The sequence below is a fragment of the Hemiscyllium ocellatum genome, chromosome 18 (assembly GCF_020745735.1).
Source record: "Hemiscyllium ocellatum isolate sHemOce1 chromosome 18, sHemOce1.pat.X.cur, whole genome shotgun sequence".
In the NCBI taxonomy this organism is placed as follows: domain Eukaryota; kingdom Metazoa; phylum Chordata; class Chondrichthyes; order Orectolobiformes; family Hemiscylliidae; genus Hemiscyllium; species Hemiscyllium ocellatum.
In genome coordinates this window covers 18,606,793-18,630,437 of record NC_083418.1, presented here as the reverse complement: position 1 = coordinate 18,630,437, position 23,645 = coordinate 18,606,793, and the positions used below count along the sequence as shown (strand labels likewise).

The 23,645-nt window shown below is 45.1% G+C and overlaps 1 protein-coding gene across 2 annotated transcripts in view; it reads right to left on the bottom strand.

Annotated features, from left to right (window-relative positions):
* Positions 1 to 1,992, bottom strand: part of ldlrad3 (low density lipoprotein receptor class A domain containing 3) — a 102,738-nt gene extending 100,746 nt beyond the window's left edge. For both annotated transcript variants that reach the window (XM_060838720.1, XM_060838721.1), the window contains exon 1: positions 1,776 to 1,992. In XM_060838720.1, coding sequence (XP_060694703.1) covers positions 1,776 to 1,833 — 58 coding nt within the window. In that variant the 5' untranslated portion in view covers positions 1,834 to 1,992. The remainder of the gene's footprint in view (positions 1 to 1,775) is intronic.
* Between the last annotated feature and the right edge of the window lie 21,653 nt (positions 1,993 to 23,645).

Here is a 23,645-nt window from a genome sequence, read left to right as displayed (position 1 = left end):
TCCACCCCAAATCCTTGAACACAAACATCGTCGCTGAGAAGCCAGTGTACAGTGCTGCTTGGAGTGCTACACTGTTGGAGGTGCCTTTTTTTGAATGAGACATTAAACAGATCCCCTCTCTGTTGAACATATCACTACTCTGAAGATTAGCTGGGGAGTTAGTTCTCCTTAGTGTCCTAGCCAATATTCATCCCTCAATCAGCACCACACACACACACACACACACTCTCTCTGGTCACAGCGCTATTTGTGGTAGCTTGCTATGAACAGATTGGTCATATTTATTATCCTCCAACAATACCCACCCTTCAAAACTACTTCACTGGCTATACACAGCACTGGGATGTCCAGAGGTCACAAAGGTAGCACGTAAACGCAAGATTTCTTCCTCTGAGTAATGTACATGTACCTGATAACTCACTCCTGACTTTATCTTGTTCTCAATGTGGCTTTTTGTTGCATATTTATTACAGTCTATGCAACTCAATTTTGTTCCTGTCCATATACACTCAATTCCATCCAATATTGGCAGCACTGTCTCACTGTACTGACTTATATTGACCACCTGTTCCTGAGTGCCTCAAACTACAAAATTATGATCAAGCAAATATGATTTTGTACATTGACTCCTTGAGGAGTATTGATCAACAATGATCTCATTGAAATTGGGGGACAGACTAGACAGACTGAATGGCCTACTTTGCTCCTACATCTTATGGTCACTCCAACAAACAGCAACACTGCACAGGGGCTGAGTTCAATAGGAGACCTCCTAATTGCAAATACACCCAAAGTTTACAATAATGGGATGAATTTGCATCAGGTAGAAACTCACACACATTCATATTCACACATAGTACAGATACACACCTTACACACAGAGACATCACCTGTATACTTTAAACAGACACATATCAACCATATACATTTTATCATAACAATACATTTACACACTCACATCCACTATACATTTTACACACATACATCAACTAAACATTTTATAGAGACACGTCAACCATAGAATTTACACACTCGTGTCAACCACACATTTTACACACACACAACTATACAGTTTACACAGACACACATTAACACTATATTTCTCACACACCAGTATATTGAGGTGATGGTCCAGTCTACATGTTACACATTGCACCCTCCTGCAGCACTGGTACTCCTTTCCCAGCCCACTCTTCACTCACTCCCTCCCCCTTTGTCTCACTACCTCCCTCACTCTCTCTCTCCCTCTATCCACTTTCCAGAACTCACTCCCCCACACCCATTCACTCCATCCTCTCCTTCCGTCCCCTCCCCCTCACTACCTCCTCCCCTGTTCTCTGTCCCTCTCCCTCACTCCCTCTATCCCTCATCATTCCCTCTTTCGCTCACTCCCTTTCTCTTTCTCTCTCACTCCCCCTCTCTCACTCATTCCTTCCCTCACTCATTTCCTTCTCTCAATCATTCACTCACCCCCTCACTCTTTCACTTCTCCCCCTCTCACTCATTCTCTAACTCACTCCTCCCTCCCATTCTCTAACTCACTCTCTCTCTCCCCTTCCCTCTCCCTCACTCCCTCCCTCCTTCCTTCCCTCCCTCTCTCTCCCTCTCCCCCCTCCTTCCCTCTCTCTCCCTCTCCCTCCCTCCTTCCCTCTCTCCCTCTCCCTGTGTGTCCCTCTGCCCCCGCTCAGTGCCGGGCGGACGGTGCGGCCCCGGGGCCCAGGCGGGGTGTGTGTGTGGGGGGTGAGCGCGTCCCCGGGCGGGGCTCGGACACTTACCCACCGCGGGGCCGGCGGCGGCGGCGGCGGTGATCAGCAGCAGGTACAGCGGCCCCATGGTCCACACCGACCCCCGGAGCCGGGATCAGCAACTCCGCCCGAGACACATCCCCACACACCGGCCTGAGCCCCAGCCCCAGCCCGATCTCCCGCTGATCCAGATCCTGCTGATCCACAAACCAACAGGCACCGCGGCTCAGCCCGGGAAGCAACAAATGTGGGAGAGGGAGAGGGAGAGTGGATAGAGAGAGAGAGAGAGAGAGAGAGAGTGTGTGTGGGGGAGAGAGAGAGTGTGAGGGGATAGACAGAGTGTGAGTAGAGTGAGAGAGGAGGGGGATAGAGAGAGTGTGAGGAGAGTGAGAGAGGAGGGAGGAGAGAGAGGGGATAGAGAGAGTGAGGAGGGGGGAATAGAGAGAGGGGGGATAGAGAGAGTGTGAGGAGACAGAGTGAGGGGAATAGAGAGAGTGTGAGGAGACAGTGAGGGGGATAGAGAGAGTGAGAGGAGAGTGAGGGGGATAGAGTGAGTGAGGGTGAGGGGGATTGAGTGAGGGTGAGGGGGGAATTGAGTGAGGGTGAGGGGGAAAGAGTGAGTGAGGGTGAGGGGGATAGAGTGAGTGAGGGTGAGGGGGATAGAGTGAGTGAGGGTGAGGGGAGAGTGAGTGAGGGTGAGGGGGGATAGAGTGAGGAGGAGGGGGATAGAGTGAGTGAGGGGGGATAGAGTGAGTGAGGAGGGGGGATAGAGTGAGTGAGGAGGGGGGATAGAGTGAGTGAGGGTGAGGGGGGATAGAGTGAGGAGGAGGGGGATAGAATGAGTGAGGAGGGGGATAGAGTGAGTGAGGAGGGGGGGATAGAGTGAGTGAGGAGGGGGATAGAGTGAGTGTGAGGGGGAGAGACAGTGAGGGGATAAAGAGAGTGTGAGGGGGAGAGAGTGTTAGTGAGGGGGTAGAGAAAGTGAGAGGGGATAGAGAGAGAGTGAGCGAGAGGATAGAGTGTGAGGGGATAGGGAGAGTGAGAGGATAGAGAGTGAGTAAGGAGGATAGAGAGAGTGTGGGAAGATGGGGAGCGTGAGTGAGGAGAGAGAGTGAGAGGATAGGGAAGGGATAGAGAGAGTGAGGGAGGGGATAGAGAGACTTGTGAGGAGACGGGGAATAGGGAGAGTGTGAGGAGAATGAGTGAGGGGATAGAGAGAGTGTGGGAGGAAAGAGTGAGAGGATAGGGAGAGTGAGTGAGGAGAGAGATGAAAGGACAAGTAGGGATAGAGAGCGAGGAGATAGAGTGTGAGAATGGGGGGTTAGAGAGAGCCAGAGAATAGAGGGAGAGAGGGTGGAGGAAAGAGAGATAAGGAGGGGTTAGAGAGAGTGAGGGAGGAGTGAGAGTATAGGGAGCGTGTGAGGGGATAGAGAGGATAAGTGAGGAGAGAGAGTGAGGGGATAGAGAGTATGAGTGAGGGGTTAGGGAGAGTGATAGAATAGAGGGAGAGAGGGTGGAGGGAAGAGAGAGAATGAAGGGAGAGAAAGAAAGAAAGGGAAGAGAGAGAGGAGAGAGAAATTGAGGGAGGAGAGAGTAAGGGGATAGAGAGAGTAAGAGAAGAGAGAGGGGACAGAGGGAGTGTGTGTGTGACGGGGATAGTTTGAGAATGAGGATATGGAGAGAGTGAGGGGATAGAGAGCAAATCAATCATATGAGTTAGAGAGGGAGTGGGGATAGAGATTGAGTTAAGAGAGGGAGTGAAGGGATAGAGGGAAGGAGGGAAAGGGAGTGAAAGTGTGAGAGACAGTGAGGATGTACAGAGAGAGAGAGAAAATAAGAGGGTAGAGAAGGAGAGAGCAGATAGAGAAAGTGAGAGACAGGGATAGCAATAGAGAGTGAGGGAACAGAGAGGCAGAGATTGAGGGGAGAGAATTAGGGGTGGGTGGAATAGAGAGGGAGAATGAGGATGCTGCCTGAACTGCTGTGCTCTTCCAGCACCACTAATCCAGAATCTGGTTTCCAGCATCAGCAGTCGTTGTTTTTACCAGGGAGAATGAGGGGACAGAGACATATAATGAGGGGATAGAGAGGCAGACAGTCAGAGGGTAGGGAGAGAGGGAATTGTGAGAGGATACAATGAGGGGTAGAGGAAGATAGGGGGGAAATAGCGAGGGGCTGGAGGGAGAGTGTGAGGGGATAGAGGTAGGTAGGGAGAGAGTGTGGATAGGAAGTGTGAGGGGATAGAGATAGGTAGGGAGAGAGTGAGGGACTAGGGAGAGCTAGAGTGAGGGGATAGAGGGAGAGAGGGAGAGGGAAAGTGAGGGGATAGGGAGAGGGAAAGTGAGGGGATAGGGAGAGCTAGAGTGAGGGGATAGAGGGAGAGAGTGAGGGGATAGGGAGAGCTAGAGTGAGGGGATAGGGAGAGCTAGAGTGAGGGGATAGAGGGAGAGAGTGAGGGGATAGGGAGAGCTAGAGTGAGGGGATAGAGAGAGTGAGGGGATAGGGAGTGTGAGGGGATAGAGGGAGAATAGAGGGGGGAAAGTGAGGGCATAGGGAGAGAGAGAGAGGATAGGGAGAGAGTGAGGGGCTACGGAGAGAGTGAGGGGATAGAGAGTGAGAGGTTGAAGGAAGAAAGAGAAAGTGAGAGGATAGAGAGTACGAGAGTGAGGGGATGGAGTGTGTGTTTGTGAGGGGATAGAGTGTGAGAGGATGGAGAGAGAGCAATTGAGGGGATAGAGAGAGATTGCGGGGATAGAGAGAGTGGGGTCAGAGAAAGAGACACTGAGGGGATAGAGAAAGAGAGAGAGACGGAGTGACCCAGGGTATAAAGTGGGAGGGCGAGAGGGATAGGGGATAGAGAGACAGGAGTGTGAGGTGTTATAGAGAAAGGATAGGGAGTTAGAGGGGAAGAGAAAGACAGTGAGGATAGAGAGAGAGAGACGGGATAACGTGAGTGAGGGGATGGAGACGGAGTGAAGGGGGTGAGAGAGAGCGAAGAGGCAGGAAGAGATGGTGAAGAGGGGGAGGGGGATGGGGATAGAGGGAGTAAGGGGTTATAGAGAGAGAGAGATTGAGGGGGATAGAGAGGGTGAATGGGGGATAGAGAGGGTGAGGAGGGTAGAGAGAGGAGGGGAATAGAGAGGGTGAGGGGGAAGGGAAAGTGAGGGGGGAAGCGAGGGTGAGGAGAGGGTTAGAGAGGGTGAAGGGGGGATAGAGAAGATGAGAGCATGGGGAGGGAGATAGAGAATAAAAAAAGAGTGGAACAAGGGAATAGACAGACTGGAGGGGGATAGAGAGGTAGTGAGATTGTATGGGCTGGGAATAGAGGGGCTTGAGATACTATCGGGATGGGGGAGGAGAGAGTGGGGAGGGGGGAGTAAGTTATAAGAGAGAGGGAGGGAGGCTGTAGAGAGAATAGAACGAGAGGGAAGTAGAGAGGGTTGAGAGTGGGAGAGGAAAAGAGAGATTTGCTAGAGGGAGAGAGGGGGATCGAGTAGGACAGAGAGAGACAGGGAGAGAAGGAGAGAGATGAAAGACAGGATTGGATAAGACTGGAAAGAGGGCATAGATAGAATGTGGAGTGAAAGAGAATCTGGAGTGGAGAGAGAGAGAGAGTGAGAAAGAGATGGGATGAAGAGAAAGGAGAGAGAGAAGGGAGGAGTGGGAGAGACGAGGAGAGAGAGAGATCGAACTGGGGAGTGGAACAGACAGGTGCAAAGAGAGCTCAGTTGAGCGGAGAGCCAGTTTGTGATACTACCAGCATGTGTTCAATTCCCCAACCAGCTGTGGTCACCATGAAGGACTCTCCTTCCCAATCTCTCCCCTTGCCTGAGGCATTGCCCCTTGGGGTAAATCAGCACCCAATGTCTCACTCTAATGAGGGAGCAGGCCTGTGGTCCTCTGGGATTACAATGACTTTACTGCATTACAACGCACTTACTTATCATCAGACTTCCAACAAAACCTCAACTCAAATCCATTTGATTTAGTGACCCCACGTAGACAGCTAAGCATCTGAAAATAGTACAAAATAATAGCTTTAAACATAAGGAAAGAAAGTTAATCTGAAACCAGAAATCTCACAGCCTCTTGTCGAGTTATCTTCTCTGAATTTGAGAAAGTTTAAGCGAGACATCATCAATCACTCTTTCTTTGAAACAAACTTAAATTTTAAGCACTCTGATAACAATTTTATATGACAGTCCAATGATGAAATTTGTGTTGTTATCTTAACACAGCAGCAGAAATGACTTGTCTTCACGGTCACACATTTTAGGGGTTACCAAGAAAATAAAACGGTCAGAGTTGGTCAAATCACTGACTCCTTGAAATTGATCAGAAATTCAAAAATGCCAAATATTAGTGCAACCACCTTATAACTAGAAGCAGCAGTGACTCTCTCACAACTTACAGCAACCGGAACTTCAACTTGGTTACAATGAATGTCGTTTTTGGAATTTAACAGGTTGATCTCAATAATTCCAACATAATTCAGACAGAAGTTTCAAATCAAGCTAACTTACAGCTTGAAAGAGAGGGAGAAGCCACAGCCAGTGACATCAAATATTCACAACTGTTTTGCAAAAATGTGAATTATTTCATCTGTTGTTTTCACTTGTGTGACTTTCCAAATCGCTCAAAACACTAAATGAATGTGAAGTAAAGGTTAGCCTTCACAGGGCAAAGTCTCAGGGAAAAAAGGGTACTAGTTTTAAGATTTAAACTGAAATGAGGAATTTCTTGAGATACTTTGGAACTCCTTGCCATGGGGGGGAGGTGGGAGGTGGGAGGTGGGGGGTGGGTGGGGGCAGAGTCATGGTGTAGACTTAAGGCTGAGATACTTAGATTTCACAACACCAGATTATAGTCCAATAGGTTTATTTGAAAGCACTAGCTTTCGGAGCACTGCTCCTTCATCCAGTAGCTGTGGAGCAGGATTGTAGGACACAGAATTTATAGCAAAAGATCACAGTGTCATGCAACTGGATGATATATTGATCAAACCTAGATTGCTGTTGAGTCATCTTTTAGAATGGGTTGCAGGTTTTGGTTCATTGATATGTAAATCCCAGAATGTGTTTTCAGTCACATTCTTGAGATAACATAAGGTTTTATAAATAAAAAGGATGACATCTTGGCTCAGACAATACAATAAAGGTGTGAGGTAAGTGTGTTGGGTCCGTTCAGGAGTGGGACGCCGCGAGGTTGTAGATTGGATCTGGGCTGGCCTGGTCTCCTTGCAGACTGGTCCTGGCGGTGTGGGTTCCATTGTTTGGGCAGTGTCCGGGTGCTGATGGAGCAAATCTTCCTTTCCTGCAGGTAAGTGACTCAGGCCCAGTCAGGCCAGGCATCCTTGAGGTCACGTTGCTGCCGGAGAACTTGTCGTTCTGAGTCGCAGTCAAGTCGCGGTGGGGGGGTCATTATGAGTAATTCTTTCAGATTTAGAACTTAAGTTTCTTGGTCATTCAAGGAAATATAGGTTACGGGAAAAGCGGGCATGAGGAACATCACTTGGCCCATTGAACAGTAGAGCAAGCTTGATCAGTGTATTTCTGCCCTTGTTTCTTATGGTCTCACAGTCAGAGTGAAATAAAACCGTCAACACTTTAACACAATAAAATGTTGGTTTTCCCACAACTTGTCAACTCTGCAAGCTGCCTAGCCAGCTTTCATAACTTACAATAGGTGATTTTGGTTACTCAACCTGCATTTGATAGATTTGTGATACTATGCCACTAAGTGAGAGAGTTACTCTCAGTAACCACACAGAGATTCAGTGATCACAGAGGAAGAGCAATGTAAGAGAGACACAGAAGAGCTCAATAAAAGCACAGAGATCCAGTAACCTTAGATTCAGTAGACACTAAATAGAGCTAAGAATCATTCATCTATATTCTTTCACAAGCTGGAGGTATCTGGGCCAGAATTTATTGTCCGTCCCTAAATGCCCTGGAGAAGGTGGTGGTGAACTTCCTGCTTGAACAGCTGCAAGTTCATTTGTGATAGGTATGCCTTGTAAATGGTACACATTGCTGTCACTATGTGTCAAGAATCGGGCTGCTTTGTCCTGGACGGCATTAAACTTCTTGAGTGTAGTTGGAACTCTACCCATCCAGGTAAGTGGGAAGTATTCCATCGCACTCCTGACATGTGCCTTATAGATAGTGGACAGGCTTTGGGAGTCAGGAGGGGAGTTACTTGCTGCAGTATTCCTAGCTCTGACTTGCTGTTGTATTCACTGGATTTATATAGTGAGTCCAGTTCAGCTTTTGATGGATGTTAACTCCAGGATGTTGAGAGTGGGATATTCAGTGATGGTGCTGGAAAAGCACAGCCAGTCAGGCAGCATCTGAGGAGCGGGAGAGTCAACATTTTGAGCATAAGCTCTTCATCAGGATTATGAGTTTCTGATGAAGAGCTTATGCTTGAAACGTCGACTTTCCTGCTGCACGGATGCTGCCTGACTGACTGTGCTTTTCCAGCACAACACTTTTGACTCTGATCTCCAGCATCTGCTGTCTGCACTTTCACCTATTCAGTGATAATAACCCCACTGAAACCACTATAAATGCTGGAGGAAACAACACAGAAGTGCTTCACAGGAGCCTCCCAAGCACTGAGGATGTCACCTAGACAGGGGACGAAACGTCTGCAACACAAATTCCCAGCTCGGCGAACAGAACCACAACACCGAGCACCCGAGCTACAAATCTTCTCCCAAACTTTGAACCCCACTGAAAATCAAGGGGCGATGGTTAGATCGTTGGAGATAGTCATTGCTTGCACAAGTATGACACGAATGTTACTTGCCTGGATATTGACCAGGTCTTATTACATTTGTACATAGTTGACTCAATATCTGAGGAGTCATGAATGGTGTTGAACATTATACAATCGTTGGCGAATATTCCCCCTTCAGACCTTATGGTGGAGGGAAGGACATTAACAAAGCAGCTGAAGATTGTTGGGCCTAGAATGATGATCAGTGATCCATAGTCAGATAGAGAGATCCAAGACCCAGTAACAAGAGAGAGGCAAAAGGCAACTAGTTGGAGATACCCAGTTAATGGCAAAGAACCCAGAATCAGAGAAATCAGCGAGGCCCTGAGAAACAGCTATGCAGTGACCAAAGACCTTGCAGCAATCTGTCACTCACCAGAAATTGGACAAAAAGGTACAGTTTCAGAAAGGCCTTCCTACTGCAGCACTTGTCGGGGATCGGGAAAATTTACATGCCTACATCAGAATAATTGTCAAAAGCCTCAAATCTTGCAACTAAACAAACTCAAAATGACCGATTTTGAGTATTATTTCATAACAATTAGGCAGACAACAGACCGACTCAGCTCGGGGCTAGACAGTGATATCAGATAGACAGGGATGGGAGCAGGCGCGTGATCATAACTAGTCAGTGAATTTAGGCAGGCAGTGAATTCAGATAGTGTTGGAGAAATTTGCCCAATAAAGTAGAGACCACACAAACCAGATTGGGTGAAATTGGCAAGCTGTTTATTATAAGTGATATCGCTGGAAGAAAAATTGACCAGGCTCACGCATAACTAACAGTCTGTACAGGTAGATCAGAATTTCTCTTCCTCAAGCTGAGGTTGAAGCCAGTTTTTATAATAATCCTGTCCAATGAGGCTAATTAGAAATGGGGAAAATACAATGTATCTGGAAATGGAGTAATCTAGTTACAATGATTATCGGGGGAATGTCCTAACTCTGTACACAAAGCAACATTCTGACAGTATCAATGGGTTCGGAACTTCCATTCCTCTTCGCAGGTAGGTGCTAATGTCTCCTCTGAAGTGGTGAGGTGCTTCCATTGTCCTGTCCTAGGAGCAATGCTCTGGGTGGTGCTTCTTTGTCTGACCTGTTCTTTGTGTGGCTTTGGAATAGCTGTGGTGCTCTGTCATTGTTAGTGGGTGCATGAAGTGTATTAGGAGAAAGTGAGGACTGCAGATGCTGGAGATCAGAGCCGAAAATGTGTTGCTGGAAAAGTGCAGCAGGCCAGGCAGTATCCAAGGAGTTCTAGGAGAAAGTGAGGCCTGCAGATGCTGGAGATCAGAGCTTCTAGGAGAAAGTGAGAACTGCATGAAGCTACACTCGCATGAAGTGTATTCCCTTGTCTGCGATTGCTGTGTAGTTTCGCATGTCAGCCTGCTTGGTCCCTGCTGAGGCATTCTGGGTATTTTTGGTACAGTTTGGCCAAATTTGCTTTTGTGGGCCTATTATGTGTTGGCAGGGTGACAGATCTTTTCCCACAGATAGTAAATGAATTCAGAGTGAATTCAGTCTGATGGTGATACAGACTGTACATTCAGACGATACTGATATCAGATACTTAGTGAGTTCAGATAGACAGTGAATTCAGACAGTGATAACAGATAGTAAATTCAGATAGTAAATGAATTCAGATTCGTGGTGATATCATATAATTAGTGAATTCAGTCCGAAACCAATATCAAGCAGATAGTGAAATCAGATACTCAGTGGATTCAGAGAGATAGTGAATTTAGATCATCAATGAATTCAGAGTGAATTCGGTTTGATAGTGATATTATATAGTTTATGAATTCAGACAGGCACTGATATCAAGCACACAGTGAAATCAGATTCTCTTGAGTTCAGACAAAAAGTGATATTGGATAGACAGTGAATACAGATAGTCAAATTCAGGCAGTGAATTCAGACTGATAGTGATAGCAGGCACAAAGCAGTATTAGACAGACATTAGAGACACACACAGAAATGTGGTGTTACATAAAAATAATGCTAGTCAGGAATGGAAATATTTTTTCAACTTTCTTAACAAATGTATTCATTTCCTACAGGCTGAAATAAAATGACGAATCAGACTTCAAAATCACCCAACACCAGGTTATAGTCCAACAGGTTTATTTGGAAGCACTAGCTTTCAGAGCTCTGCTCAACCACCTGATGAAAGAGCAGCACTTCGAAAGCTAGTGCTCCCAATTAAACCTGTTGGACTGCAACCTGGTGTTGTGTGATTTTTAACTTTGTACACCCCAGCCCAACACTGGCATCTCCGAATCATAATCAGACCAGCAGCAATTACAGCACATCACAGCACGGAATATTTGTTGCATATTTGTGCAGAAGGCACAGAAGCAGCTGCGGCCTGAATAGCCGACCATGTTATTTACAATAAGTAGTCAAAGTCAAAACATCTACCACTGAACTTGGCGAACACGTAAGACCTTGTCTAGGGGAATATGGGTGCCTTAGTGAAGTTTACCTCACAAGACCACATTCTTCATGTTTTCTCTAATTCTTCTTTTGTTCCTCTATCCTAAGGTCACACCTGACTACGCCAGGTCACAGAACTGTGACTGTTAAATTAGGAACATCTACCCATAAAGCAGTAACCACCCCACTTCAGGTGGGACTTTAACATTACTCTCAGTGAGTCCAGGAGGAAAGAGGTGTAATTACTGACAAGTGAATGAAAATTAATCTTACAAGGAATCATTCTTTGCTCAAAGCAGAGAGCTATCAACCGTTAAGAAATAACTTTCATGGACTGTTACCCAGTTCATGAAAGCTACAAGAAGTGAGAAATTCAACATGCTTTACATAACAGCGAAAGATTGATGGATATGATCAAAGTTAGGTGTTCATGTTCAAAATAGAACATTGGAGTAGAGAACAAGTAAAATCAATCAGACCCTAATGGATAGAGGAAAGGAATTGTTGAATACGGACACAAGGCCAAAAGATTGAAAAGGCTGAAGAAAATGTGGTAAAAAGTTATTTGAAAGGGATGACACAGCAACAGGTAAAAGTCTAGACCAAATGCCATTGAGAAAATGACAGAAAATGCCCTGCAAGAGATCCTGTCCAGAAAATTACAGGTAATCCCCAGGCTATGAATGGATTCCGTTCAAGTCAGAACACAATGCATTACAATGTGAAAGAGGTGTTTGTAAGGCTGAGGAAGTGTTGCATATCAGATCTTTAAAATTAATATTAATACTCCTCTGTGTGGGATCTCGTTCGCAAACACGAGAGTTTGTAAATTGGCCCGCCTGTATGGTTGCAGTCAACTGTAGTTCTGAAGGAGAACATCTTGTTTGATAAAACCTACTTGAGTTATATGAGCATGCAACAACATTAGTTGTCATGGAAAAGTTAGTAAATCTATCAAATCAGAACTAAGCTAAATCTTTGATACATTGGAGAAATATTTCACAAAGTGGAAAGCCTCACAACAGTGTGCAACAGTTTTCCAGAGGATCACTGCAAGTATGATGTTCAAACTTGTATTCCCCCTTCTTTTCCATCTTGTCAATGTGCTGGCTAATCTTGTTACTGTAAGGCTGTTTTAAATCTGTATTATTGCAATATTGCTTGTAATCTGCTGTTCTTTAACATTATATTTCTTATATCAATGAAAAATGTTTTAAACTGAATTACAGTAGAGCTTGCTGGTCTCTGAGTAGTATTCCCTATTTCTGTCAATCGTTTTTAACTCTGTAAAACTGTATTAAATTCTTCAACAAAGCTTTGAGGTTTATTACTGGCTGCTCTGTTCTTATCTACAGCTTTCAAGCTTTTTAACTCTGTGCTTTATTGTGTAAAACTACACTTCTTATTGCATTTTCCCACCTTAATAGGATTTCCTGCCTTTTATAATGATCAAAATGGTGGCTACCTGCTTCTTCTAGGATTTTCCTACCTTCTGCAGCCAAGATGGAGTTTTCCCAACTCCTCCAGGATAAAATGGTCATCTTTCCACCTGTCATGGTTTAAAACGCTAAGTGCTTACTTCTCCACAAATTTTGAAATAAAGTTCTCGGACTGTGGGCTTTCTAAATTTGCCTGCTAATATTGTGGCTTGATTCCTGAGTCCTGGTCCTTTTAAATTCATGAGCCCTGGCACCTTAATGATGGAAATGGCTGACAAGGGGACATTGGCACAGAAGTTCCCTGACCGGGATCCAGAGATCCTGTTGGTGCTCAGGAGGGCCAACCTCTTCCTGGAAGAAAGGCATAAATGGCCACACTAGCACCTGATGTTTGCTTGGTCAGAGATTGCCATCCAGGACTGTGCCCTGACCAGAGTTCAGGGGACCAAGTAACAGTGCTGAAGGAAGTTCAATGGCTTTATCCTCCCCGCTGGAGTAAAGATGCCATAGTCTGCTCTTCGTCACCTCACACTCACTCCATTGCTGCATCATCTCCCACCACAGCATCTGCTCTGACACTCCCTCTGTTGCCTGGGACATCTTCCATAACTCACTCCCCTGTCTGCCCACCTCACCGGTCCTGCATCTCCCCTTCCTGCTGCCTCCTCACTCCCTCAGAATACCTCAACACCATCCCTCCCACATCCCCCAGCACTAGTAGCCATGCCATCCACCACTCATCACTCACCATTCACTCTTAACCCCTTTTTAGGGCCATGCCAGAAGAAGACATCCTACCACAGAGGGGCAGAACGAAGATGAACTGGTGCTGGGGTTTAGATTTTAGAGCCTATACCCTACCATGAGGAGAGGGCATTCTCCCTGACTGGAGAAAGACTGTGACAGCTCCTGCAGGGGGGCTGAGGCTCCCACGACATGGCAACTGGGTAATTACCACTTGTCGTGGCATTGAAACACTGCCATTGACCAGGCGGTCAGTTAGAAGCATCGGGCACCACCTCAAACCTGAGAACGAATGTTATCATGTGGGAGCAGGGTTGGCAATGTGTGTCCATGGTATTGGTTGACCTTAAGTTCTCCCAACATCCAAGGAACAGGAGAATCGATGTTTCGGGCATAAACCCTTCTTCACTTTCCTCATTCCTGAAGAAGGGCATATGCCCGAAACGTCGATTCTCCTATTCCTTGGATGCTGCCTGACCTGCTGCACTTTTCCAGCAACACATTTTCAGCTTTGATCTCCAACATCTGCAGTCGTCACTTTCTCCTTAAGTTCTCCCACCCCTTCACCCTTCATCATTGCCCACTGTCCACTCAGCTAACTGTCTGTGTAGGTCGGTGTGCCAGCCTCATTTAGTTCCACAGCACTGATAGTGCCAAGGAAGTGAAGCACACAGTGAGCTGGCAATGCTGCATGATGACCAGGGAGTACCAGTCTGTGTGTTGTGTCACCAACATTTTAGGGGTGTGTGTGTGTGTGTGTGTGTGTGTGTATACGACTCCAATGTTCCACTCCAATGACTGGCCAGCACTAGCCAATACCTGCACAGCTCCCTCTCTGTTGGCCACTCATATCCCATCTGTGTTCGATCTCGCTTCTCCTATAGCCTTTTCCATCTCCTCTCTGAACCTGCTGTATTATTCTGGATTCTTGATTATATTTTCTATCTGACTACCTTTTTCCTTCTTCTGAACTTGTTGCTCCCTCTCTGTTGATAATTCCACTTCAGCTGCTGACTGACTGCCTGTGTCTCCTGACGGTGGTAATGTGCTTGAACACACTTGATTGAATTTGCCTTTATTATCTTCTGGAGTTTTTCTCCCCCTGGTGGAGCCAGACCTGAACCATTGGACCATGTGATGTTTCCCTAGGTGATTGCTCCTTTTACATTGGGCTATTGGCCAACTCTACCAGTGATTGGTATTGGGTAAGGGTTGTTCGGAGTTAATTTGCTGCCAACAATCCTCATTTGTCTTTGTTTTGGGCCAATCGAGGGATTAGTGTTTGAGGATACTCTACCCCCAGGTCTCTAAAGAAGGGATAACAGGAAGGTTTACTGCAAGATAGCAAGAAGTACGGCTTCATTTGCTCAAACAAAATCACCAGGACCTTAGAGAGCTGGTACAGGTTCGTCTGCTCTCTCTGTAGTGTACAGTTTCCACCTACAGTGTGAGATTAACAAAGTGGGTGGAAGCTAATGTAAAGGGCGGCACAGTGGCTCAGTGGTTAGCACTGCTGCCTAACAGCACCAGGGTCCCAGCTTCGATTCCAGCCTCGGGCAACTGTCTGTGCGGAGTTTGCACATTCTCCCTGTGTCTGCGTGGGTTTCCTCCGGGTGCTCTGGTTTCCTCCCACAATCCAAAGATGTGCAGGTGAGGTGAATTGGCCATGTTAAGTTGCCCATAATGTTGGGTGAATTAGTCAGAGGGAAATGGGTCTGGGTGGGTTATTTTTCGGAGGGTCGGTGTGGACTTGTTAGGCCGAAGGGCCTGTTTCCCCATGTAGGGAATCTAATCATCATCTAATCATCAACCCCTTCACAACCATGACCACATACAACAGGGAAGGAAATCATAGAATTCCCAACAATGTGGAAGCAGACCATTTGCCCCATTGAGTCCACACTGACCCCCAAAAAGCATCTCACCCCAATAACCCTGTATTTCCCATGGCTACTCCACCTGGTCTGCACATCCCTGGAGACCATGGGTAATTTGTTATGGCTAACCCATTTAACCTACACGTCCCTGGACAATTCAGTACGGCCAATCCACCTAACCTGCACATCTTTAAACTGTGGGAGGAAACCAGAGCAATCCTGCACAGACATGAGGAGAATATGCAAACCCCACACAGTTGTCCAAGTCTGGAATCAAACCCAAGTTCCTGGTGCTGTGAGGCAGCAGTGCTAACCACTGAGCCATCATGAGCATGGTTACCCAACTGCTGGGGTTTCAGGATGGAAAGGAGATAATGTAACCTGAAAGAAGATGATGAACATTGTCGGGGCAGTGTTGATTCCAGTACAGCTTCAGATTGTAGTGAGGGACAGTCCCAATGGTTTCCAAATGTATTGAAGACGTCCAGTTGGAAGGAATTGTGAAGAATGGTGAATAATGAGACCAATTGCAGAGCTGTTGGTACAGGTTTGGAGATTGGACCTGGAAGAGAAAAAGGTTCTTTAAGAGTGGGGAATGAAAGATTGGAGTGTGTCTCTGGAGCATGGAAACACAACATAAATTGGGAGACTCTGCAAGCAGAAAGGCTAAAAAGTGATCTGGATTTTCTTTTAGTGAGAATTGTTCTTAAATTTCCCAAACAATAAGTATCAATGGTGGAATTTCCTATTGCTTGGATACAGCTATGTGGTTAACAAGGAGTCTTCTCATTTCCTACTCCATCCCTATTGATAGTAAGCAGAACCTCTATCTGGTATCAAGGTCCTGAAAAGTGCAGGAGTTTATTGGATGTGGAAAGCCTTTAATATTCCTTTGCTCTGTTTGAAGAGAACAGTGTTGCAAGTGATTGAACATTAATGTGCCTTTATTGTGCAGTAGCTTACAAAACTGGAAGAATAAAGGTTGCACGGCTGACTATTGAGCAACAAGACCTATTCCCTGAAGCCAAGGCTGCTGACCTCAGAGACAAGCTACATAATGGAATAACTGGGAACATCCGGGATTGAAATCCCAGACATCTAGGTTCCTTTGTAATTTGGGATCATGAGAAATGTGTCTCATTACAGCTTTGGAAGAATGGAAATAAAATAGAAATGGTTCCATCGGCACTGCCCAAAGGGAACAGTACATCTCAACGTACACCAGTGCTACAGCCTCATTGCTCAAAGGAAGTGTTCAGAAATGAGTATTTGTCCCATAAAGTTGCTTAAGATGCAAGAACGCCTCATCCTTCACCATCCTGGCTGTGCATCTGGAGAATTGATTGGTTTTCTGCCTGCCCTACACTTTGTGCATCCAATTTCGCATGGTGTGGCTCAGTCACGTCAGCAGTCTTGAGAATTTTGGCGTTCCTGCTGAACAGAAAATGTTTGGGGCTAGAATTACATTCAGGAGTTGTCTTCGAAAACAAAGGGAGTTGGATTCTGCGAAAGCAAAGCTTCAAATGTTGGAGACCTGTCATTAAAGCAGAAGCAGTCAGGATGACAAGGGATGTTGCAGCAATTTATCATCTTCTCCTGAGTGTCCATTTTAAGAGTTACTTCCCTCAATATTAGAGTGGTGCTGGAAAAGCACAGCAGGTCAGGCAGCATCCGAGGACCAGGAAAATCGATGTTTTGGGCAAAAGCCCTTCATCAGGAACTTTTGCCCGAAACGTCTATTTTCCTGCTCCTCGGATGCTGCCTGACCTGCTGTGCTTTTCCAGCGCCACTCTAATCTTGACACTGATCTCCAGCATCTGCCTGGTTACCTTCTTCATCAACCTGTTCAAAGTTGTTACGTGACATTTCTAATTTCCCACTGACTATTAGGAGGTCCATAATACAATCCCAATTGGGTGATCATCTGTTTCTTATTTCTCAGTTCTACCCAAATAACTTCCCCGGACATATTCCCAGGAATATCCCTAAGTATACTAGTAATGTTATCTCTTATCAAAAAATCCAAACGGATTCTACAAATACATTAAGGACAAAAGGGTAACCAGGGAGAGAATAGGGCCCCTCAGAGATCAGCTAGGCTGCCTATGTGTGGAACCGTAGGAGATGGGAAGATACTAAATGAATATTTTGCATCAGTGTTTACTATAGAAAAGGATATAGAATATAGAGAATGTGGGGAAAAAAGTAGCATGAGCTTGAAAAATGTCCACATTACAGAGGAGGAGGTGCTGGATGTCTTAAAATGCATAAAGGTGGATAAATCCCAGGACCTGATCAGATCTACCCTAGACCTCTGTGGGAAGCTAGGAACGTGATTGCTAGGCCCTTGCTGAGATATTTGGATCATCGATAGCCACAGCTGAGGTGCCAGTAGACTAGAGGTTGGCTAATGTGGTGCCAAGGTCGGTAAGAAAGGTGGTAAAGAAAAATTGGGGCCTATAGACTGGTGAGCCTGACATTGGTGATGTGCAAGTTATTGGAGGGAACCTTGAAAGAAGGGATTTACATGTATTTGGAAAGGCAAGAATGGATGAGTGACAGTCAACATGGTTTTGTGTGTGGGAAATCATGTCCCACTAACTTGATTGAGATTTTTTGAAGGAGTAACAAAGATAATTGATGAGGGCAGAGTGGTAGATGTGATCTATATGGACTTTAGCAAGGTGTTCAACAAGGTTCCCCATGGGAGACTGGTTAGCAAGGTTAGATCACATGGAATACAGGGAGAACGAGCCATTTGGATACAGAACTGGCTCAAAGGTAGGAGACAAAGAGTTGCGTTCAGACTGGAGGCCTCTGACCAGTGCTGTGCCATAAGGATCTGTGCTGGGTTCACTGCTTTTTGTCATTTATACAAATGATTTGGATGTGACCAGAGGAAGTATGGTTAGTAAGTTTGCAGATGACACCAAAATTGGAGATGTAGTCGACAATGAAGAAGATTACCTCAGAGTGCAATGGGATCTGGATCGAATGGGCCAATGGGCTGAGGCGTAGCAGGTGGATAATTTAGATAAAAGTGAGGTGCTGCATAATAGAAAGGCAAATCAGGGGAAGACTTGTACACCTAATGGTAAGGTCCTGGGGAGTGTTGCTGAGCAAAGAGACCTTCGAGTACAGGTTCATAGTTCCTTGAAAGTAATGTCACAGATAGATAAAATAGTGAAGATGGCGTTTGGTATCATTGCTTTTATTGGTCAGTGCATTGAGTATAGGAGCTGCAAGGTCATTTTGTGTCTGAGCAGGACACTGGTTAGGCCATGATTGGAATATTGTGTGCAGTTCTAGTCTCCCTCCTATTGGAAAGATGTTGTGAAAGTTTTTTTAGATTACTTACAGTGTGGAAACAGGCCCTTCGGCCCAACAAGTCCACACCGACCCGCCGAAGCGCAACCCACCTATACCCCTATATTTACCCCTTACCTAACACTATGGGCAATTTAGCGTGGCCAATTCACCTGACCCGCACATCTTTGGACTGTGGGAGGAAACCGGAGTACCCGGAGGAAACCCACGCAGACACGGGGAGAATGTGCAAACTCCACACAGTCTGTCGCCTGAGTCGGGAATTGAACCCGGGTCTCAGGCGCTGTGAGGCAGCAGTGCTAACCACTGTGCCACCGTGCCGCCCACGGTGAAAGGGTTCAGAAAAGATTTAAAAGGATGTTGCCAGGGTTGGAGGGTTTGAGCTGTAGGGAGAGGCTGAATAGGTTAGGGATATTTTCTCTGGAGTGTCAGAGACTGAGTGGTGATGTTAGAGAGAGGAGTATGATGTTATATAAAATCCTGAGGGGCATGGATAGGGTGAATAGCCAAAGTCTTTTCCCTGGCATGGGGGAGTCTAAAACGGGAGGCACAGGTTTAAGGTGAGAGGGGAAAGATTTAAAAGGGACATAAGGGGCTACATTTTCATGTAGAGGGTGGTGCATGTATGGAATGAGCTGCCAGAGGAAGTGGTCGATGCTGGTACAATTACAACACTTAAAAGTTCGACTGAAGGAGTTTTCCATGCTCTATGACTCTATAACTGCAACTGGTGACCATTTCACTGACCAATCAGCTACTGTTTGCCAGCTGAATCTCCATTTGTACTCACTCCCTTGGTTCTAACTCATCTGTAACTAGGACCACTTTTTTAAAAAAATGAGTAGCAATCCTTGGTTTTTAAAGCACTCCTTTTCCCATTTCAGTCTCCTGTCAAAAATGCATGAAATGAAAAAAAAACCTTTCCATCCACCTATTCCCACCATAGTCTTGCTAATAATTAGCTTTCTGTGATCAGAAATCCCCTTCTCATGACCATTAGCAGCACCTTGAAATGTTGTCTCACTCCATGTGCCACGTTCCTTGGGACACAAACGTTGAAATAGGAGTAAACGATTAATACAACGTTGTCACTTTTCAAAATTCAAGTTCAAGGATGTCCTTATCTTGAAAGTTAGAATGTGACATCTTCTCTGAGCAGACTAATTATGCAAGTGGAGGGGATGTTCCCTGGTGATCACTTTATGATTTATGATTTCTGAGATTCTGAAACAGCCCATGCCCATGTGCAGCTAACTTAGACAACATTCCTGTTTGGGTTTTTAAGTGAAAAATAATGTTTGTACCACACAAATACCAGGCAATGGCATCTCCAACAAGAGAGAGTCCCCCACCCCACTGTTTGCTTTGACATTCAATGGCATTAACATTACTGAAACCTCCACAGTGACATCCTGGGGGGCTTGCCATCGATCAGAAATCCATACACTCCTCCACTTCTGGTCTTTGAACATTCCTGATTTTAATTATTTCGTTATTGGCAGCCGTTCAGTTGCTCAAACTCCAAGCTGTATAATTTCCATTCAGTACCTCTCCTCTGCCTCTCCACTTCTCTTTCCTTAGTCATTTGCTCTAATAACTATTTATATGATGACTCAGTGTCAATTCTGATTTGTAATGCTCCTGTGACCTATGGATATTTTACAATGTAAAGTTGCTATCAGATTGTTGTTGACGTGCTCAAATTACTGTAGCAGCGTAGTTTTCCAACCGGCTGCACTCATTGATAAAGTATGCTGCTGTGTGTTCTACCTCCCACACACTGAGATTCTAATACTTCCCCATCAGGTAACAGAGTGGAACTAAACACTTCTCAATCTAACTGGTTGAGAGACATTTGGGAACAGTCAATAATATTCTCAGTTAGCGAAATGCTCAGGTTTCTGAACAGTCTCACAACAATTCATTAACCAAGGGCCTATTTAGCATTCCTTGTCAAAATACGGTTAATTATTCTGATTACAGAAAGAACAAGGTCTCCATACAAATGGCCAGAAAAAAAGCAAAATGTTTCATAGGATGGTTCCTTTTTATGCATCACAGTTTATGATGATATTTTACAATCAGTCACTACAATATATTTTGCAAAATTTGTGAAGCCGTTATTGTTCGATAGCCTACACTGCTCCTGAATGTAGGTGTAAAATAATGGTTATGTTTAAAGAGCTAAAAGGCATTTACTATCTCATATCTACTGCTGGACAATTCTGGCCATAATTGATTGCTTGTGGTCACACCTTATTATATTGGAAGAGGAATTTCACGCAAAAGTGGCTAAAGTTCAGTTTGAGCGGAGGTTGCGAACTATTTGTAGGGGATCTGCCACTTGTTACTATTCTGACCTAATGATCCTTTCAATTAAAAATCAAAGCATACAGCTTTTATCATGAGGGGCTAAGCCACTGCCATGGGATTTTAGCTTAGCCTGCCCCAGATGTCCACACAAAGTTGATCTCCGCTCAGGAGTCTGCTGCAATTCTTTGATTGAGTTTACCTTCTCTCTGTTGCTGCTGCTTCATGTGCAGGGGTGGGCAATTAATTCTTCCAAGGGGACACACGAGAAACCTGAGTTGTGTTGGGTGGCCGAACCAACAGTAAGTTGAACATAATTCTGCTCAGTATTAATTTTCTCCCATTGTAGAAAGTGCTAAATTATATCGTTTTGCACTGAAACTTATAATCAAAAGAATAAGGATATTCTGTTACAAGAAAGATATGAAATTGTGGAGTAGGTCAAATATAGAAGAAATAAACAGTAATAACAATAATTTCAGTATTTCATTTTATTTTTAACATGTTAACCTCACAAACCAATAATGAAAAGTTGTTTCATTATTGTTCAGTATTACAAACAACAAACAACTCTATACAAAAAGCAATAAGTGCTTTTGATGTTTTTCAGTTCATTTTACTTGTTTAGTGAGAAAACTCCAGTCTGTTTTGGGCTTGAACAAGTGCACTGAAATCTGGTTGAATGTCTGAGGTGGATATCTGAAGGGTAGCTGAGGGGTGATTACCAGTGATAGAGGATCTGTATTTGGATTTGTTGAACTTCATCACTGAGAATGTCTGTTCGCATGTATAGGTAGATCCGAAGAGGACTAGAATCTTCTGAGCATGCCTCCTCATGTGTGGAAAGTTCTCCTCTTTGAGGGAAGAGTAAAAATCAAGCAGTGAGTCTGACCTAAAGTACTCTGCCAGAAGTGTGTCAGACTGCAGGTCAATGAGTTCAAGTTGAACATCACTAGGTGCATACTCCACATTGCATGTAAATGGGGAAAAAATCATGTGCAACCATTTTAAAGTCTTGAAATCGCCTTGAAAATTCACCATGCAGTGCTTCTAACATAGATCAGTACCTGTGGGGGTGATCAGCTGAAGGTGCGGCTTCCTTCAGTGTTGGCAAGTGGGTGAGAATGTTGTCCTCCATTTGGCTTGAGAGAAGCTGCAACTTTCTCATAAAAGCATTCATCAGGTTGTACACTTCATGCACAAAAAGGCCCTTGCACTGCAGTTTCATATTTAGTTCATTCATAACTGCAGTCACATTAACAGCAAAACCAAGGCCTGCAATCCAGTCTGCATCTGAAAGCTGTGGAATACCATTCCCTTTCTTCACACAGAAATCTTGAATCTCTTCTCTCAGGTCCCAGACACTTTTCAACACTTTGTCCAGGCTGAGCCACCTGACAGCCCTGTGGTAGTCTAGGTCACGATGTTTAGTCTCATTTTCCTCCAAAAGTGCAACAAACTGCCTGTGATTCAAAGCTCTTGCCCTGATGAAGTTAACTATTTTATTTACAACATCAACCACATGGTTAATGTTTAACACTGACTTACACGACACTTCCTGATGTGTAACACAATGCAAAAATACCAATTTCTGTTCAGGGTCAATTTCTGTCACTTTATCCTGCACTCCCTTTAAGAGTCCAACATTTTCTCCCATTAGATTTGAATAACCATCCGTTGTCACACCCGCCAGCTTGTCCTATTTTAGTCCCAACGTATCCAAACACACATTTACCTCCGTGAACAAATCATTACCAATTGTTGTTCCTTTCATTGACTGCATGGCTGCCAGCTCCTCCATGATTTTAAAGTCCTTAGTTATTTCAGGTACGAAGATGAGTAGGTGGGCTGGGTCACGTACGTCGCAGCTCTCATCCAAAGCCAAGGGAAGAAAGTCAAAGTTGACCGCTCTGTGCTGCAGCTGAAGCTCCAGATTTCTCACAATGTCCCCAATCTTTCTTGTTGCAGTGCGTCGGGAGAGGGGCACATTCTCAAATGCTTCCTTTTTCTCCAGGCATATTAGTTCTGCAGAATCCAACAAGCACTCATTATTAAACTCTCCATCAGAAAAGGATTTACTGCTTCTGGCAATTTTGTAGGATACGACATAACTTAATGGGCAGCACGGTGGCACAGTGATTAGCACTGCTGCCTCACAGCGCCAGAGACCCGGGTTCAATTCCCGACTCAGGCGACTGACTGTGTGGAGTTTGCACGTTCTCCCCGTGTCTGCGTGGGTTTCCTCCGGGTACTCCGGTTTCCTCCCACAGTCCAAAGATGTGTGGGTCAGGTGAATTGGCCATGCTAAATTGCCCGTAGTGTTAGGTAAGGGGTAAATGTAGGGGTAGGGTGGGTTGCGCTTCGACGGGTCGGTGTGGACTTGTTGGGCCGAAGGGCCTGTTTCCATGCTGTAAGTAATCTAATCGAAAGTTGTCTTGACAGCTGCATCTGTAGATATGTGAAGTTTCGTAAAAGGTCTTTACTGGTTATGCAGCTTAGCTAGCAAAGTGTCTAACTCCTTTGCCCGCTCTTGATCAGACAAGTTGTTGTACTTCTCAATGTTTGGTCACATAGCGGTGATTCAAATTATTAACCTTGATAATACACAGCGACCTGTGCACCACAAACCAAGCACACGTCTTTACCTCCGATTTCTGTAAATAAATATCTAGCAGTCCATGCCTTGTTAAAAACGCGGCATTCTGTATCATTTTGAGGGCTAGCTAGCAAGCATCACTTTTAGCTGTTCACGCACGCACATACACGCGCATGTGTGTCCATATGTAAACATGAAAAGCATCCTTTTCAAAACAGAAGCAACACAGTTGTACTGCGTGCATGGCGTAAATACTTTTTCATTTATGTTCTAATTTAAGATTGACCTCATGCGGGCAGGACAGGAACGACCAAAGGGCCGGATATGGCCTATGGGCCATAAAATGTCCAGGTCTGGTTTAGTTGCTCTCACTCAGTGAAAGCAGGCTAAGCAG